Source organism: Osmerus mordax, chromosome 12 (assembly GCF_038355195.1).
Source record: "Osmerus mordax isolate fOsmMor3 chromosome 12, fOsmMor3.pri, whole genome shotgun sequence".
Lineage (NCBI taxonomy): Eukaryota > Metazoa > Chordata > Actinopteri > Osmeriformes > Osmeridae > Osmerus > Osmerus mordax.
In genome coordinates, this window is record NC_090061.1 from 7,515,058 (window position 1) to 7,532,672 (window position 17,615).

General features: G+C 41.7%; 6 protein-coding genes across 6 annotated transcripts; all 6 read left to right on the forward strand.

Moving 5' to 3' along the window:
• The first annotated feature begins 46 nt into the window (after positions 1-46).
• Positions 47-2,684, forward strand: LOC136954510 (protocadherin alpha-3-like). Its single transcript, XM_067248137.1, has 2 exons — positions 47-2,407; positions 2,670-2,684. Exons 1-2 carry the CDS (start codon positions 47-49, stop codon positions 2,682-2,684), a joined length of 2,376 nt encoding a protein of 791 aa, XP_067104238.1.
• A 218-nt stretch (positions 2,685-2,902) lies between these two features.
• LOC136954511 (protocadherin alpha-8-like) lies at positions 2,903-5,490 on the forward strand. The gene is made up of 2 exons (XM_067248138.1): positions 2,903-5,266; positions 5,443-5,490. The coding sequence occupies exons 1-2, from the start codon at positions 2,903-2,905 to the stop codon at positions 5,488-5,490; spliced, it is 2,412 nt and encodes an 803-aa protein (XP_067104239.1).
• A 556-nt stretch (positions 5,491-6,046) lies between these two features.
• On the forward strand, positions 6,047-8,532 carry LOC136954512 (protocadherin alpha-3-like). The gene is made up of 2 exons (XM_067248139.1): positions 6,047-8,407; positions 8,509-8,532. The coding sequence occupies exons 1-2, from the start codon at positions 6,047-6,049 to the stop codon at positions 8,530-8,532; spliced, it is 2,385 nt and encodes a 794-aa protein (XP_067104240.1).
• A 466-nt stretch (positions 8,533-8,998) lies between these two features.
• Positions 8,999-11,329, forward strand: LOC136954514 (protocadherin alpha-4-like). The gene has a single exon (XM_067248140.1). The coding sequence runs from the start codon at positions 8,999-9,001 to the stop codon at positions 11,327-11,329; it is 2,331 nt and encodes a 776-aa protein (XP_067104241.1).
• Positions 11,330-12,069: 740 nt separating this feature from the next.
• On the forward strand, positions 12,070-14,436 carry LOC136954515 (protocadherin alpha-8-like). Its single transcript, XM_067248141.1, has one exon. The coding sequence runs from the start codon at positions 12,070-12,072 to the stop codon at positions 14,434-14,436; it is 2,367 nt and encodes a 788-aa protein (XP_067104242.1).
• A 756-nt stretch (positions 14,437-15,192) lies between these two features.
• LOC136954516 (protocadherin alpha-8-like) lies at positions 15,193-17,550 on the forward strand. Its single transcript, XM_067248142.1, has one exon. It carries the CDS (start codon positions 15,193-15,195, stop codon positions 17,548-17,550), a length of 2,358 nt encoding a protein of 785 aa, XP_067104243.1.
• Positions 17,551-17,615: the final 65 nt, after the last annotated feature.

Here is a 17,615-nt window from a genome sequence, read left to right on the forward strand (position 1 = left end):
ACATATATTTCTTTCTTGGGACCCGAACATTTCCAGTAAACTAATGATGGGAGACGAAGGACAAAGGCGCAGACGGGAGTACTGGTGGGTCGCTCTGCGTTTCTCTTTGCTACTGTGCTTCGGAGAGCAGGTTGCGGCTCAGATAAGATATTCCATTCCCGAAGAGGTAAAAGAAGGAACTGTTGTTGGAAATGTTGCTAAGGATTTGGGTCTTGACATAAGTGCATTGACGGATAGGCGATTTCGTATTGTTTCGGGATCTAATGACGCTCTTTTCCAGATAAACCAAGACAATGGCGCCTTGTATATTGATAGGAATATAGACAGAGAGAGCCTCTGTGAAGGCAATAATCCGTGCATGATGGACCTCAAAATCGTCGTTGAAAATCCCTTAGAAATACACTATGTAGGTGTGGAAATTACCGACGTGAACGATCATTCTCCAGTCTTCCCAGAAAAGGAGCAGCGGTTTGAAATCGCTGAGCACACTGTGCCCGGAACACGATTTCAACTTCATGCAGCCCTTGACCAAGATGTAGGGATTAATTCGGTCCATACATATAAACTAACACCAAACGAGCATTTTGAAATTGATGTTCGTCAACGCGATGACGAAAAAATTCCTTTTTTGGTGTTGAAAAAAGCACTGGATAGAGAACAAAACCATAAACATATATTATTAGTAACGGCGGTAGATGGAGGGAAACCTCAAAGATCAGGTGCTCTTAATGTCACCATAATTGTTATTGATGTTAATGATAATCGGCCAGTTTTTAGTCAAGAGACATATCAAACTAGAATACAGGAAAACGTACCAGTTGGTACAGCTGTGCTTCAAGTGAACGCAACAGATCTTGACGAGGGAACCAATGGTGAAATTGAATACAGCTTGGGTAAAACTTTAAGGCGAAAGGTTTACGATATTTTTGAGATTGATCGTTTAAGCGGTGAAATTCGAGTGAAAGGTGAAGTGGACTTTGAAGATACAGAGGTATATAATCTTGACGTGCAAGCTTCTGACAAAGGAACACCTCCCTTAACTGTTGAGTGTAGAGTAATAATTAAGATTATTGACGTTAACGATAATAAACCAGAGATAGACGTGACATCGCTCTCCAACACTGTGTCTGAAGAATCCAAACCGGGAACAGCCATTTCCCTCATTAGTGTAACTGATAAAGACTCGGGAATCAATGGCAAAGTAATATCGACACTATCAGAGAACGTACCCTTTGAGTTAAAGCCATCATATAAAGAAAACGTTTATTCAATTGTCACAAAGGGGCAATTAGATAGAGAGCTCATATCATATTATGAAATCAAAATAACAGCCACTGACTGTGGTCAACCTCCTCTGTCCTCTTTCAAAATTCTGAGCGTCCAGATATCAGATGTGAATGATAACAGGCCAGAATTCTCACAAAATCCTTTAGAACTTTATATATTGGAAAATAACGTTGCTGGTTCGTCAATATTCTCTGTAAGCGCTTCTGATAAAGACATGCATGAAAATGCTGCTGTCTCCTATCACATTATTAGAGGTGAAGGGAAAATGAATGATATGGCATCTTTCCTGAACATCAATTCTGATAATGGACACATTTCCGCGCTAAAAAGCTTTGACTTTGAATGTTTAAAAACGTTCCAATTCCAAGTTGTAGCAACAGACTCTGGCACCCCGTCACTAAGCAGCAACGTCACAGTGAATGTGTTCCTTCTGGATCAGAACGACAACACTCCAGTGATCTTGTATCCAGTCAGCGCTAACGGTTCTGCTGAAGGTGTGGAGGAGATTCACCGCAATGTGAACGCAGGCCAGTTGGTGACTAAAGTGAGAGCCTATGACGCAGATATAGGATATAACGGCTGGTTGTTGTTTTCACTGCAGGAAGTTAGTGACCACAGTCTCTTTTCTCTGGACCGCTACACAGGACAAATAAGGACACTTCGGTCCTTCACAGAGACAGACGAGGCTGAACATAAACTGGTCATACTGGTCAAAGACAATGGGAACGTTTCACTCTCAGCTACAGCTACTGTGATCATCAACGCTGTGGAGCCCAAAGAGGCTTTTGCTGCTTCTGATGTTAAAAGCTCAGTCAAAAAAGATGATGAGAATAATGTTACATTTTATTTGATCATCACATTGGGGTCAGTTTCAACTCTTTTCCTGATCAGTATCATCGTGTTGTTTGTAATGCAGTGTTCTAAAACACCAGATTATTCATCCAAGTATTTACAAGATGCGAACTATGACGGGACACTGTGCCACAGCATCCAGTACAGATCCGGAGACAAACGGTACATGTTAGTTGGACCCAGAATGAGTATAGGTTCTACAATAGTCCCGGGCAGCAATGGGAATACTCTGGTGGTCCCCGATCACAGGAGGCGTGCGTCTGGAGAGGTAAGAGCTATTTGTATTGATCGTTTTTTAAGCATTCTGTTTTCTGTATCATAATTGCTTGCTCAACGCGAAGAAAGCATAGACCAACAATGTTTAACATTACTACCGAGAGTGTTAACAGTTGGCACATCGCTTAGTGTGCTCTCTGTCCATGGTGATGAAGTTTAAATATTGTAGTTTTTCCTTCCACTTTATTAATCGTTAATATTCTTTGAATACATCGGAGTTTAGTTAATCCAACGTCTAGTCCTCGTGGTGTCAGTATTCCACTACATAACGGTATCTAGTGGAAGCCCTGCCCATTTATGTGCTGTTTGTATTACTGTAACTGACAGGAGAGCGCACAGTCGATACGTGTATTGTCAAGATACAGAATACCTTCCGTAAAGCTGGAAGTAAACATGAAATATCAGCGTTCCAGGCGACTGTTTGTTTATTAGACCATTTGAGTTATTGGTTTCTCATATCGTGTTGGATTTTTATTGTGTTCTGACTATGGAAGACGGAGGACAAAGGCGCAGATGGGAGTATTGGTGGGTCGCTCTGCGTTTCTCTTTGCTTATGTGCTTCGGAGAAAATGTTTCGGCTCAGATAAGATACTCGGTTCCAGAGGAGGTTAAAGAGGGAACTGTTGTTGGGAATATTGCTAAAGATTTAGGCATCGACATCAGTACTTTGGCTGACAGGCGTTTTCGTATCGTTTCTGGATCTAAGGATGCTCTTTTCCAGGTAAATCAGAACAATGGCGTGTTGTTTGTCAATACGCACATCGACAGAGAGCAGCAATGTGATGGAAATACTGCCTGTTTGATCAACCTAAAAATCGCAGTTGAAAATCCTCTCGAAATTCACTATGTCGGTATAGAAATAACAGATGTTAATGACAACCCCCCTAGTTTTGCTGAAAAATATCTTATTTTGGAGATAGCAGAAAACACCCTTACGGGAACGCGCTTTGAACTCCAGACAGCACGAGATCTAGACGTTGGAATGAATAATGTGCGCATGTACAGGTTAAGTAGCAATGCTTATTTTGAATTGGAAGTTATTGATAATGGAGACGAAGACAAAGTTCCTTTTCTGATTTTGAAGAAGTCCATTGACCGAGAACAAAATAGCAACCATTCACTAACGTTGACAGCTACAGATGGAGGGAATCCAGCAAGATCAGGCACTCTAAACATAACAATAATAGTTCTCGATACAAATGATAACCGTCCTATTTGCGGTAAAGATGTTTACTCCGCAACAATTCAGGAGAATACACCAATTGGGACATCTGTAATAACCATTATTGCCAACGACACGGATTATGGTCATAATGGCGAAGTGGAATATTCAATGGGTAGAAACATGAAACGTAAAGTGCATGATACATTTCAGTTAGATAGTAAAACAGGGGCAATAAAAGTAATAGGATTGGTTAACTTTGAAGAAAATGAGGTACACAAATTAACCATACAAGCTTCTGATAAAGGGAGCCCGCCATTATCAACTGATTGCAGAGTTGTTATTAAGATTACTGACATTAATGACAATAAACCAGAGATTGAGGTGACGTCACTCTTAAATATAATTCCCGAAGATTCAAAGCCTGGGACTGTTATTTCACTCATAAGTGTGACGGACAAAGACTCTGGTATGAACGGTAAAGTTATATTAACAATGGCACACAGCGTCCCCTTTGAATTAAAACCGTCATATCAAGAAAATGTTTATTCGGTTGTTACTAAAGTTCACTTGGACCGAGAGGTTGTTTCCCATTACGACATCACAATAACAGCCACTGACTGTGGTCAGCCTCCTCTGTCCTCAATCAAAACTCTGAGCGTCCAGATATCAGATGTGAACGATAACAGACCAGAATTCTCTCAGAATCCTGTTGAGCTTTACTTACTTGAAAATAACGCTGCTGGTTCGTCAATATTCTCTGTAAGCGCGTCGGACAATGACTTGCATGAAAATGCTGGCATATCCTATAACATCGTTAGAGGAGAGAGCAAACAGAATGATTTGGCGTCCTTCCTGAATGTCAATTCTGATAATGGACAGATTTCCGCACTAAAAACCTTTGACTTTGAAACTTTGAAAACGTTCCAATTCCAAGTTGTAGCAACAGACTCTGGAACTCCGTCGCTAAGCAGCAACGTCACAGTGAATGTGTTCCTTCTGGATCAGAATGACAACGCTCCAGTGATCTTGTATCCAGTCAGCGCTAACGGTTCTGCTGAAGGTGTGGAGGAGATTCCACGCAATGTCAACGCAGGACATTTGGTGACTAAAGTGAGAGCCTATGACGCTGATATAGGATATAACGGCTGGTTGTTGTTTTCACTGCAGGAAGTTAGTGACCACACACTCTTTTCTCTGGACCGCTACACAGGACAGATAAGGACACTTAGGTCCTTCACAGAGACAGACGAGGCTGAACATAAACTGGTCATACTGGTCAAAGACAATGGGAACGTTTCACTCTCAGCAACAGCTACTGTGATCATCAACGCAGTGGAGCCCAAAGAGGCTTTTGCTGCTTCTGATGTTAAAAGTTCAGTCAAAGATGACGATGAGAACAATGTTACATTCTATTTGATCATCACTTTGGGATCAGTGTCCACTCTTTTCCTGGTCAGCATCATCGTGTTGATTGTAATGCAGTGTTCTAAAACACCAGATTATTCCTCCAAGTATTTACAAGACACGAACTATGACGGGACACTGTGCCACAGCATCCAGTACAGATCCGGAGACAAACGGTACATGTTAGTTGGACCGAGAATGAGTATAGGTTCTACTATAGTCCCGGGCAGCAATGGGAATACTCTGGTGGTCCCCGATCACAGGAGGGGAGCATCTGGAGAGGTAAGTTTTATTTGTATTTTTTTTCTTCGGCGAACCATGGCTGTGCTGTGTTTGATGTTGGTGCATGTGTTTTTTTTTTTACCGTTTTTTTTTTACCATTAATTGTCAACATTTGTAATTTATTCAGCTTTGCGTACTGAAATGATTTCATGAAATCATGTTTCTTCTCGGACCAGGGCGTTTGCCGTATAGCTGCCATACACGTGTCGCTGTCCAGAGCCTAGGTGCTGAAATGGTTGTCTTAATTCTTGACTACGCAGAATTTTTAACTGTAGTCTGCGGTTTATATATCAAACAGGTTCATGCCATGTGTGGATATTTCCTTTCATTTGTATTGCTTGTATTGAAGATTGTGAAACGTTGTCATGATTAGTAAAATATGTCTGCCACTTCGAGTATATATAATTTTTGACGCCCTTGATATCCAATTGGTTTAGTTACTTCTTATTGCACCTTAAAGTTTGTAGGGAGGTATACCAAAATGAACATTAGAATAATGCAGTTTTTCCTAGAATCACAGGGTGTCAGTGCTTTACCGTAAAACGCTTCACATGTCCTCATCATTCATGAGAGACAGACCCCTTTTTTCGGGATCTGATTCAGTCTCTAGAAGAGGGCCGTTGTGCGTTTCTGTTACCGGTGGAAGAAAATAAATGCATGCTATGAGTCGTAACCATCAGACATAATAATAATCTTATTGTTGCGAGCAGAATGAATTAATGGATGTCTGAAAATTAGCCGTGGTGAATGTTTTCTGGATTTTGTATATACCTTGAAATCATGGAACAAAGAGAACGCGGAGAACAGAAGGGACGACGGCAATGGGTCGCATTTATGGTTGCTTTGGTTCTGTTGTGGAGTGAATCTTCGGCGCAGATACGATACTCAATTTCTGAGGAGCTGAAGGAAGGAACTGTCGTGGGGAATATAGCAAAAGATCTGGGATTAGATCTGACCACCTTGAAACAGAGAGGATTTCGAATCGTAGCTGGCTCGACAGAGCCTCTTTTCCAAGTGAATCAGAACGACGGAAAATTGTATGTGAAACGTATAGTAGACAGAGAGGATGTGTGTGAGCGGAGCAGTGACTGCTTAATCAACCTGAAAATAGTGCTAGAAAACCCACTGGAAATCCATTACGTTGCGGTGGAGGTGCTTGATGTGAACGATCACACGCCAAGCTTCCCTGAGAAAGAGAAATGTTTAGAGATTTCAGAATCAACCTTACCAGGTGCCCGGTTCCAGCTTCAAGCTGCCCGTGACTTAGATGTTGGAATGTATTCGGTTAAACAGTACAAACTCAGTCACAACGATCATTTTCGTCTGGAAGTTAAAGACCGAGGCGAGGATCGTAAAACACCAATTCTAATTTTACAGAAACCTCTGGATAGAGAGGCCATTAAAATACACGAATTACTTCTTACAGCCATTGATGGAGGTAAACCACCCTTGTCGGGTGAGATGCGAATTTCTGTAGAAGTATTAGATATAAACGACAACCCACCCATTTTCATAAAAGATGTTTACTCGGTTTTACTGGATGAAAACGCTCCCATAGGAACGACAGTCATGCAGGTAAATGCCACGGACTTGGACGAGGGGTCTAACAGTGAAGTAATCTATTCTTTCGGATCTGACGTAGACATAAAGGTGCGTGAAAGTTTTGATCTAAATTCGAAAACGGGTGAGATAATTGTAATAGGACAGATAGATTTCGAAGAAATTAGGAAATATGATATCGATATACAGGCATCAGACAAGGGGGCTGCTCCTATGACAACAGACAAAAGTATTATTATAAAAATTGTTGACGTAAACGATAACGCGCCTGAGATTGAGGTGACATCATTTTCCCGAGCAATCCCAGAGGATTCCAGGCCAGGAACTACAGTAGCTTTAATCAGTGTCAATGATTTGGATTCTGGTCACAATGGGAAAATTATCTGTTCCATCAGTGAAGATGTCCCTTTCACGTTAACACCATCTTTACAGGATAACATGTACTCTGTAGTTACCAAGTCACCTCTGGATAGGGAGAAACAATTTCAGTATGACGTAACAATAGTTGCTAAAGACGCAGGACAACCATCTTTGTCATCTGTAAAGACTATCAGCGTCACGTTATCAGATGTAAATGATAACCGTCCAGAGTTTTCACTGAGCCCCTATACTTTCTATATCACAGAAAATAACGAGGCAGGTGTAAAGTTGTTTTCTGTTAGTGCATCTGATAGAGATGAGAATGAAAACGCACATGTTTCCTATCAAATAGTGAGAGATGGACTGGAGAATACATTTGCATCGTTTCTCAATGTGAACTCTGAAAACGGAGAAATATTGGCACTAAAAAGTTTTGACTTTGAAACGATCAAAACATTCCAGTTTCAAGTTGTGGCCACAGACTCTGGAACTCCGTCGCTAAGCAGCAACGTCACAGTGAATGTGTTCCTTCAGGATCAGAACGACAACGCTCCAGTGATCTTGTATCCAGTCAGCGCTAACGGTTCTGCTGAAGGTTTGGAGGAGATTCCCCGCAATGTCAACGCAGGACATTTGGTGACTAAAGTGAGAGCCTATGACGCAGATGTAGGATATAACGGCTGGTTGTTGTTTTCAATGCAGGAAGTTAGTGACCACAGTCTCTTTTCTCTGGACCGCTATACAGGACAGATAAGGACACTTCGGTCCTTCACAGAGACAGACGAGGCTGAACATAAACTGGTCATACTGGTCAAAGACAATGGGAACGTTTCACTCTCAGCAACAGCTACTGTGATCATCAACGCAGTGGAGCCCAAAGAGGCTTTTGCTGCTTCTGATGTTAAAAGCTCAGTCAAAGACGAGGATGAGAACAATGTTACATTCTATTTGATCATCACTTTGGGGTCAGTTTCAACTCTTTTCCTGATCAGTATCATCGTGTTGTTTGTAATGCAGTGTTCTAAAACACCAGATTATTCATCCAAGTATTTACAAGACGCAAACTATGACGGGACACTATGCCACAGTATCCAGTACAGATCCGGAGACAAACGGTACATGTTAGTAGGACCCAGAATGAGTATAGGTTCTACTATAGTCCCGGGCAGCAATGGGAATACTCTGGTGGTCCCCGATCACAGGAGGCGTGCGTCTGGAGAGGTAAGCCTTGCTTTCTTAAAATGTTACCGTTACGTGGAATATGATCTGCATTTCCTCTTCATATGTCCTATGACACTTCACCTTATCATGTTTTGAATTAGTTAAAAATGGTTGTTATGGGTTAGAGGGACGTTGATTTTGAATGACGTGTGGTGTGAAGTAGCCTATGGTTCTTGACATTCTTTGGTGTTTCATTTAACACGTAGGAGGGCCTACTTAGATTTTGCATTCAGACAAGATCGTTGTTAATGCCTACATTTGCCAGAAGGAAAGGCCACTATGGCTGGATCAGACTGGGGTTAGGTCTTGTTTAGGGCTCACGGTGTCGCTGCTCTACAGCGTGATATTATATCTTTCATAGCTTAATCCATCCCCCTTTACGTGGCCATTCTTGGTGCCTATTGAGATTCATGGGGTGGACACTGAATGTCACAGAGAAAAAATCTACGATCTTAATGGATGTTTGTTGGGATAAGCTTTTGGAATACCTTTTTTATCGCGCTTGGAAGCAGTCGACTGTGGTGACAGGAATATAGGCGTAGCCTTTTTGTTAAAATGTTTGACAGAAAGAGAACGGCGCTTTGTCTTGGAATGCTACGTTCTTGGCTTTTGTTGATCTTCTGCCGTGCGGCGTATTGTCAGATTCGCTATTCTGTTCCCGAGGAATCTAAACAAGGCACTCACGTCGGATACGTTGCAAAGGATTTGGGGTTTGCGTTGGATAAACTGGCAGAGCGAAAGTTTCGCATTGTGTCAGGTTCTAATGAAGGTATTTTGCGGATAAACCAAGACAATGGCGAGCTGTATGTGAACAGAAACATCGACAGGGAGGAGCTTTGTGATAAAAGCAGTGTGTGTTTAATAAACCTGAAAACGGTCGCAGAAAATCCACTTGAGATACATTATGTTGAGGTAGAAATCACAGACATCAACGACCATACTCCTGTTTTCCCAGAAACGACTAAACGTCTAGAAATATCAGAGAGTCTTATGTTACAGGGAACACGCTTTCCTATTGACGCTGCGCGCGATACAGATGTTGGAGTGAACAGTCTCCGTAAGTACACTCTTAGTCAAAATGACCACTTTGAATTAGAAGTTAAAACTCGAGGCGATGAGAAAATTCCCTTTTTAATATTAAAAAAACCTTTGGATAGGGAGCAGAAACCTGAAATTGACTTAGTATTGACGGCACAAGATGGGGGTAAGCCCGCAAGATCTGGCTTTGTTAATATAACAATTACTGTCATTGATATCAATGATAACGTTCCCGTGTTCGATCAGCAGGTGTACACAGTAACGTTAGATGAAAATACCCCCACAGGCACCTCCGTTATACGGTTGCATGCAACCGATTTAGATGATGGGGCGAACGGCCAGGTTGTATACACATTTGACAAGAGCCTAAAAAACAAAGCATTTGATTTATTCGAAATAGATGGAGTAACAGGAGATTTAAAAGTGAAAGGATTATTAGACTTTGAAGAGCAACAAATTTACGAGATAGACGTACAAGCCTCAGATAAGGGTCCTGTGAGCTTGACTGGTCACTGCAGTGTAGTTATCAATGTCAATGATGTTAATGATAACGTTCCGGAGATGGACGTGACGTCACTGTCCAGCCAAGTTCCCGAGGACGCTCTCACTGGGACAGCGGTAGCTCTCATTAGTGTATCAGACTTGGACTCCGCAGACAATGGTCTAGTGATATGCACACTATCAGACAGAGTCCCCTTCGAACTAAAACCATCATTTCAGAAAAATGTGTATTCTTTGATCACAAAAACTCGATTGGACAGGGAGACAGAGCCCACGTATATAGTTGAATTAACTGCTACGGATAAAGGCGAACCGGCACTGTCCTCTCATAAATATATAACGGTTCATATATCAGACGTTAACGACAACAGTCCTGTATTTTCAGAGAGTCCATATGTTTTTTATGTCATGGAAAACAATGCTCCAGGTTCGGCGGTTTTCTCATTGACAGCATCAGACAAGGACCAGGATGAGAATGCACGTGTCTCTTATCATATTTGGAAAAACGAACATATTGATTCCCCCATTGTGTCCTATTTAAATATAAATGCCGAAAATGGACATATTTACGCGCTTAAGATTTTTGACTTTGAAAGAACCAAAACCTTCCAATTCCAAGTTGTTGCAACAGACTCTGGAACTCCGTCGCTAAGCAGCAACGTCACAGTAAAAGTATTCATACTGGATCAGAACGACAACGCTCCAGTGATCTTGTATCCAGTCAGCGCTAACGGTTCTGCTGAAGGTGTGGAGGAGATTCCCCGCAATGTGAACGCAGGACATTTGGTGACTAAAGTGAGAGCCTATGACGCAGATATAGGATATAACGGCTGGTTGTTATTTTCAATGCAGGAAGTTAGTGACCACAGTCTTTTTTCTCTGGACCGCTACACAGGACAGATAAGGACACTTCGGTCCTTCACAGAGACAGACGAGGCTGAACATAAACTGGTCATACTGGTCAAAGATAATGGGAACGTTTCACTCTCAGCAACAGCTACTGTGATCATCAACGCTGTGGAGCCCAAAGAGGCTTTTGCTGCTTCTGATGTCAAAAGCTCAGTCAAAGAGGAGGATGAGAACAATGTTACATTCTATTTGATCATCACTTTGGGGTCAGTTTCCACTCTTTTCCTGTTCAGCATCATCGTGTTGATTGTAATGCAGTGTTCCAAAAGCCCAGACTATTCCCCCAAGTATTTACAAGACACGAACTATGACGGGACACTTTGCCACAGCATCCAGTACAGATCTGGAGACAAACGGTACATGTTAGTTGGACCCAGAATGAGTATAGGTTCTACTATAGTTCCGGGCAGCAATGGGAATACTCTGGTGGTCCCCGATCACAGGAGGCGTGCGTCTGGAGAGGTAAGCCTTTAAAAAAATATATCTTCCCTGATATTTATTTACAACGGTGCTTTTTTCTGTACTCATGCAGAGTTTAGATTTTTGGAAGTATTCATATCATTTTCGATTGGATGCTTTACGTTCAACGTGTTTTGGACATCCTCTTTTGGACATAATGCCAAATGCCGCTGTCCATCGCCTTGGTGCTGAGCAATGTAGCGGCGAAATGCTAAGACATCTGCACTTATAATAGAGTTATCTTCATTATTGGCGTAGTAAACATTACTAGGATTTTCAATATATTGGATATTGCCTGTCTAGAAAATTATGGCTAGCTCGATTCGGTAAATCCCACCCATTAGACTAATTGTTCAACTTTATCCTAACCCTAACCCTAAGTATCTGTCCTTGGGCTATGCATTGAACATTTGGGATAGTAGCATTATACCAACTAAGCCTATAGGATACGAGAGTTCCACCAGGAATTAACACAAGACTAGTGTCATGTGAACTGAAATCTCAAGGTGTCAGTGCTGAACTGCACAAGTATTTTCAAAAATGTTTTAGTGCCCGCCCCTTTTAGTGGTGGTAATTCTCCGTTCAGGAGGACAGTTGGGCTCATCGGAGACCGCGTTTAAATACATTATAGCCTACTGGCTATCAAACGATCAACTAATAAACTCGTTTTCTTATCCTGGAGAAATGGATAAACGGTTAATGACCAGTGAGCTGTAGTTGACGTTTTGTGGATTATTTGACTTTATATTTCGACTATGGAACAAAGAAAATACGGAGAACGGAGGGAGCTACGGCAGTGGGTGTCCTTGTTTGCCTTGCTTCTATGGTGGAGCGGAGCTTCGGCGCAAATAAGATACTCCATCTCTGAAGAGCTGAAGGAAGGAACTGTCGTGGGTAACGTAGCGAAGGATTTGGGACTAGATCTGAGCACCTTGAAACAGAGAGGATTTAGAATTGTGTCTAGTTTGCCCAATCCTCTATTTGAGGTCAACCAGAACGATGGCATATTGCATGTGAAGCAAAAGATAGACAGAGAGCAGGTATGCAAACATAGTAGCGTTTGTCTTATCAACCTGAAAACAGTGTTAGAAAACCCACTAGAAATACATTATGTTGCGGTGGAGATGCTCGATGTGAACGACCACTCACCACTTTTTCCAGATAAAGAAAAACGATTGGAGGTTTCTGAGTCTGCGTTGCCAGGCGTACGATTTCAGCTTCAACCAGCGCTTGATCCAGACGGAGGCGTTTACTCTGTACAACAATATAAATTGAGTCACAATGAACATTTTCGTTTGGAGGTTAAAGACCGTGGTACAGACGGCAAAATCCCTATTCTAAATCTTCAAAGACCGCTTGACAGAGAGGTTAAGAGCAGCCATAGGTTGTTGTTGACAGCCATAGATGGAGGAAAACCCCCTAAATCTGGGACTGTTGAGATAGTGGTTGAAGTGTTAGATGTTAATGATAATATGCCTGTTTTCACTAAAGAATCATATTCGGTGACGCTAAATGAAAATTCTCCAATTGGTACAGCGGTCATACAAGTAAACGCAACCGATCTGGACGAAGGTTCAAATGGCCAGGTCATATATTCATTTGGAAATGTAAATAGTCAGATACATACGCTTTTTCACATAGAAAACAATACAGGTCAAATAACTGTAATAGGGTTAATAGATTTTGAGGTTAAGGATTTCTACGAAATCGATATACAGGCCTCTGATAAGGGGTCTGCTCCACTAACTGCGGACAAAAGCATAACAGTGAACATTGTTGATCTGAACGATAATGCTCCCGAGATAGAGGTAACATCATTTTCGAAAGCAATTCCTGAAGATTCCAGACCTGGAACGACGGTAGCATTGATCAGTGTTAATGATTTAGATTCTGGTCTCAATGGGAAAGTTATCGGTTCCATCAGTGAGGATGTCCCATTCACGTTAACGCCATCTTTACAGGATAACATGTACTCTGTAGTTACCAAGTCACCTCTGGATAGGGAGAAACAATCCCAGTATGACGTAACAATAGTTGCTAAAGACGCAGGACAACCAGCTTTGTCGTCTGTAAAGACTATCAGCGTTACTGTATCAGATGTGAATGATAACAGTCCAGAGTTTTCACTCAGTCCCTATTATTTCTATATAACTGAAAATAACGAGCCTGGGGCTAGGCTATTTAGCGTGAGCGCCTCTGACCGTGATAAAAATGAAAATGCAATTATTTCTTATCAAGTTATGAGAGAGGGTGGAGAAGAATATAAATTAGCCTCATTTCTTAACATTAATTCTGAAAAAGGAGATGTATTGGCACTAAAAAGCTTTGACTTTGAAACTTTGAAAACGTTCCAATTCCAAGTTGTAGCAACTGACTCAGGAACTCCGGCGCTAAGCAGCAACGTCACAGTGAATGTGTTCATTCTGGATCAGAACGACAACACTCCAGTGATCTTATATCCAGTCAGCACTAACGGTTCTGCTGAAGGTGTGGAGGAGATTCCACGCAATGTCAACGCAGGACATTTGGTGACTAAAGTGAGAGCCTATGACGCAGACATAGGATATAACGGCTGGTTGTTGTTTTCACTGCAGGAAGTTAGTGACCACAGTCTCTTTTCTCTGGACCGCTACACAGGACAGATAAGGACACTTCGGTCCTTCACAGAGACAGACGAGGCTAAACATAAACTGGTCATACTGGTCAAAGATAATGGGAACGTTTCACTCTCAGCAACAGCTACTGTGATCATCAACGCAGTGGAGCCCAAAGAGGCTTTTGCTGCTTCTGATGTTAAAAGCTCAGTCAAAGAGGAAGATGAGAACAATGTTACATTTTATTTGATCATCACTTTGGGGTCGGTTTCAACTCTTTTCCTCGTCAGCATCATCGTGTTGGTTGTGATGCAGTGTTCTAAAACCCCAGACTATTCCCCCAAGTATTTACAAGACACGAACTATGACGGGACACTGTGCCATAGCATCCAGTACAGACCTGGAGACAAACGGTACATGTTAGTTGGACCCAGAATGAGTATAGGTTCTACTATAGTTCCGGGCAGCAATGGGAATACTCTGGTTGTCCCCGATCACAGAAGGCGTGCGTCTGGAGAGGTAAGCTGACCACAATATTTCAAAATGCTTGAAATTCCACTTAGCTTTTGGTTCTGCTACTTTAAAATGAAATGTTTTGATTAAGTTTGTTTTGATAAAAAAGCGAACATCATATGTTGTTGACTCAATATTTTGTTGATATCCGTCGTGCTTTGATGCAAGAGGTTTCAGATATGGCAAACTGGAGAGAATGTGGTTTCCATTTGTTACCGTATATGCTAATGTTGTAATGTAGCAATATTGCTGATGGGTGTGCTAAGCTAATTAAAAACCGACACAAGACTTCATACAGTAATCAGCAATGTCAGTATTTACATTTATACATTTTTTGTTCCTTAAAGGAAATGAGCTTTAATGATCATTCATACAAATATGTTCACTTTGTCATAATACTGTATGCTTTCATTTGTTCGTTTTCACAACCTTTGATTAGTGTGTAAATTATTTCAGGAAGCCAACCACTTTTAATTCAAAGGAATATCATCCTGCAATGTTAGATAGAATCGCATGGTGTCACTGAAAACAGAATAACACATCAGAGAGAAGCGTTTTGTCATATTTAGAGTCCACCTCTTTGTCCGAATGATTTCGGCAGCATACGATCATTGTGGGCTTGTACCATACACCTAGAAGAACATGCTTTAGGTGTTTCTGCGGATAACGTCTTTATCCTTTTTTGGAAGTGGTAATGGATATTATGTCCCGTGTCATACATCCTTTATTTGCATATACCATTTTGGATTATTGATCGTTTTACAAACAAATATGGAACAAAGAGGATGCAGGGGACGGCGGTGGAACGCCTTTATGGTTGCTTTGGTTTTCTTGTGGAGCAGCGCTTCAGCGCAAATAAGGTACTCCATTTCTGAAGAGCTGAAGAAAGGAACTGTAGTTGGGAATATAGCGAAAGACTTGGGACTAGATATGAGCACCTTGAAACAGAGAGGATTTAGAATCGTAGCGGGCTCAACTGAGCCTCTGTTTCAGGTCAATCAAAATGACGGCATATTGTACGTGAACCGAAAAATAGACAGGGAGGAGGTATGCGAGCACAGCAGCGTTTGTTTGATTAACCTAAAAACTGTGCTAGAAAACCCACTAGAAATTCATTATGTTGCCGTTGAGGTCACAGACGAAAATGACCACTCTCCCAGTTTTCCTGGGAGAAAATTAAGATTAGAAATTTCAGAATCAGCTTTACCCGGGGCAAGATACCAGCTGCAAGCTGCGCGCGACCCCGATGGCGGACCTTTCTCCATACAACAGTATAAACTGAGCAACAACGAGCATTTTCGTTTAGAAATTAAAGATAGAGGTAGGGATGGGAAAATACCCATCCTTAATCTTCTTAGACCACTAGATAGAGAGGTAAAAAAGAATCATAAATTACTAATCACAGCCATTGATGGAGGAAAGCCTCCTAGGTCGGGAACTACGGAAATAATTATTGATGTATTAGATATTAATGATAATATGCCTATTTTCACAAAAGATTCATATTCTGTATTTCTAAATGAAAACTCTCCTTCTGGAACAACAGTTATACAGGTAAACGCTACCGATTTGGACGAGGGTTCAAATGGCGAAGTGGTTTACTCATTCGGCAATATGGTGACCGATAAATTACGCACACTTTTCGATGTAAACACAAATACAGGTGAAATAATTGTCAAAGGACAAGTTGATTTTGAGGTACAGGATAGTTACGAGATTGATATACAGGCATCTGATAAGGGCATTGCTCCGTTGACAACAGACAAAAGCGTTGTAGTTAAAGTTGTTGATCTAAACGACAATGCACCTGAGATTGAATTGACGTCTTTCTCAAGTGCCGTTGCAGAGGACTCCAGACCAGGGACTACAGTGGCATTGATCAGTGTTAACGATTTAGACTCTGGTCTCAATGGGAAAGTTATCTGTTCTATCAGTGAGGATGTCCCTTTCACGTTAACGCCATCTTTACAGAATAACATGTACTCTGTAGTTACAAAGTCACCTCTGGATAGGGAGAAACAGTCTCAGTATGACGTAACAATAGTTGCTAAAGACGCAGGACAACCAGCCTTGTCGTCTGTAAAGACTATCAGCGTCACTGTATCAGATGTGAATGATAACCGTCCAGAGTTTTCACTGAGCCCCTATACTTTCTATATCACGGAAAATAACAACCCAGGAGCCAAGCTATTTACTGTGAGTGCTTCTGATTGTGACGAGAATGAAAACGCACAGGTTTCCTATCAATTAGTCAGAGATGGAGAGGATAATAAAGTGACATCGTTTCTCAACGTGAACTCTGAAAACGGAGAAATATTGGGGCTTAAAACTTTTGACTTTGAAACCTGCAAAACATTCCAGTTTCAAGTTGTGGCTACAGACTCTGGAACTCCGTCGCTAGGCAGCAACGTCACAGTGAATGTGTTCATTCTGGATCAGAACGACAACGCTCCAGTGATCTTGTATCCAGTCAGCGCTAACGGTTCTGCTGAAGGTGTGGAGGAGATTCCCCGTAATGTGAACGCAGGACATTTGGTGACTAAAGTGAGAGCCTATGACGCTGATATAGGATATAACGGCTGGTTGTTATTTTCACTGCAGGAAGTTAGTGACCACAGTCTCTTTTCTCTGGACCGCTACACAGGACAGATAAGGACACTTCGGTCCTTCACAGAGACAGACGAGGCTGAACATAAACTGGTCATACTGGTCAAAGACAATGGGAACGTTTCACTCTCAGCAACAGCTACTGTGATCATCAACGCAGTGGAGCCAAAAGAGGCTTTTGCTGCTTCTGATGTTAAAAGCTCAGTCAAAGAGGACGATGAGAACAATGTTACATTTTATTTGATCATCACTTTGGGGTCGGTTTCAACTCTTTTCCTGGTCAGCATCATCGTGTTGATTGTAATGCAGTGTTCTAAAACCCCAGACTATTCCCCCAAGTATTTACAAGACACGAACTATGACGGGACACTTTGTCACAGCATCCAGTACAGATCTGGAGACAAACGGTACATGTTAGTTGGACCAAGAATGAGTATAGGTTCTACTATAGTCCCAGGCAGTAATGGGAATACTCTGGTGGTCCCCGATCACAGGAGGCGTGCGTCTGGAGAGGTAAGCTGAGACAACGTATACAGTCTATAACTCGCATTATTTTATGTTGGTTTAGATTAAGCTTGATAAATAAA

Excerpts from the sequence above, each read along its gene's own strand:
- LOC136954510 (XM_067248137.1), top strand. The coding sequence starts at position 47 with ATGGGAGACGAAGGACAAAGGCGCAGACGGGAGTACTGGTGGGTCGCT.
- LOC136954512 (XM_067248139.1), top strand. The coding sequence starts at position 6,047 with ATGGAACAAAGAGAACGCGGAGAACAGAAGGGACGACGGCAATGGGTC. Across the intron at positions 8,408-8,508 it reads GGAGGCGTGCGTCTGGAGAG|TTAAAAATGGTTGTTATGGG; the intron begins GTAAGCCTTGCT and ends GTTTTGAATTAG.
- LOC136954514 (XM_067248140.1), top strand. The coding sequence starts at position 8,999 with ATGCTACGTTCTTGGCTTTTGTTGATCTTCTGCCGTGCGGCGTATTGT.
- LOC136954511 (XM_067248138.1), top strand. The coding sequence starts at position 2,903 with ATGGAAGACGGAGGACAAAGGCGCAGATGGGAGTATTGGTGGGTCGCT. Across the intron at positions 5,267-5,442 it reads GGAGGGGAGCATCTGGAGAG|GGCGTTTGCCGTATAGCTGC; the intron begins GTAAGTTTTATT and ends TTCTCGGACCAG.
- LOC136954515 (XM_067248141.1), top strand. The coding sequence starts at position 12,070 with ATGGAACAAAGAAAATACGGAGAACGGAGGGAGCTACGGCAGTGGGTG.
- LOC136954516 (XM_067248142.1), top strand. The coding sequence starts at position 15,193 with ATGGAACAAAGAGGATGCAGGGGACGGCGGTGGAACGCCTTTATGGTT.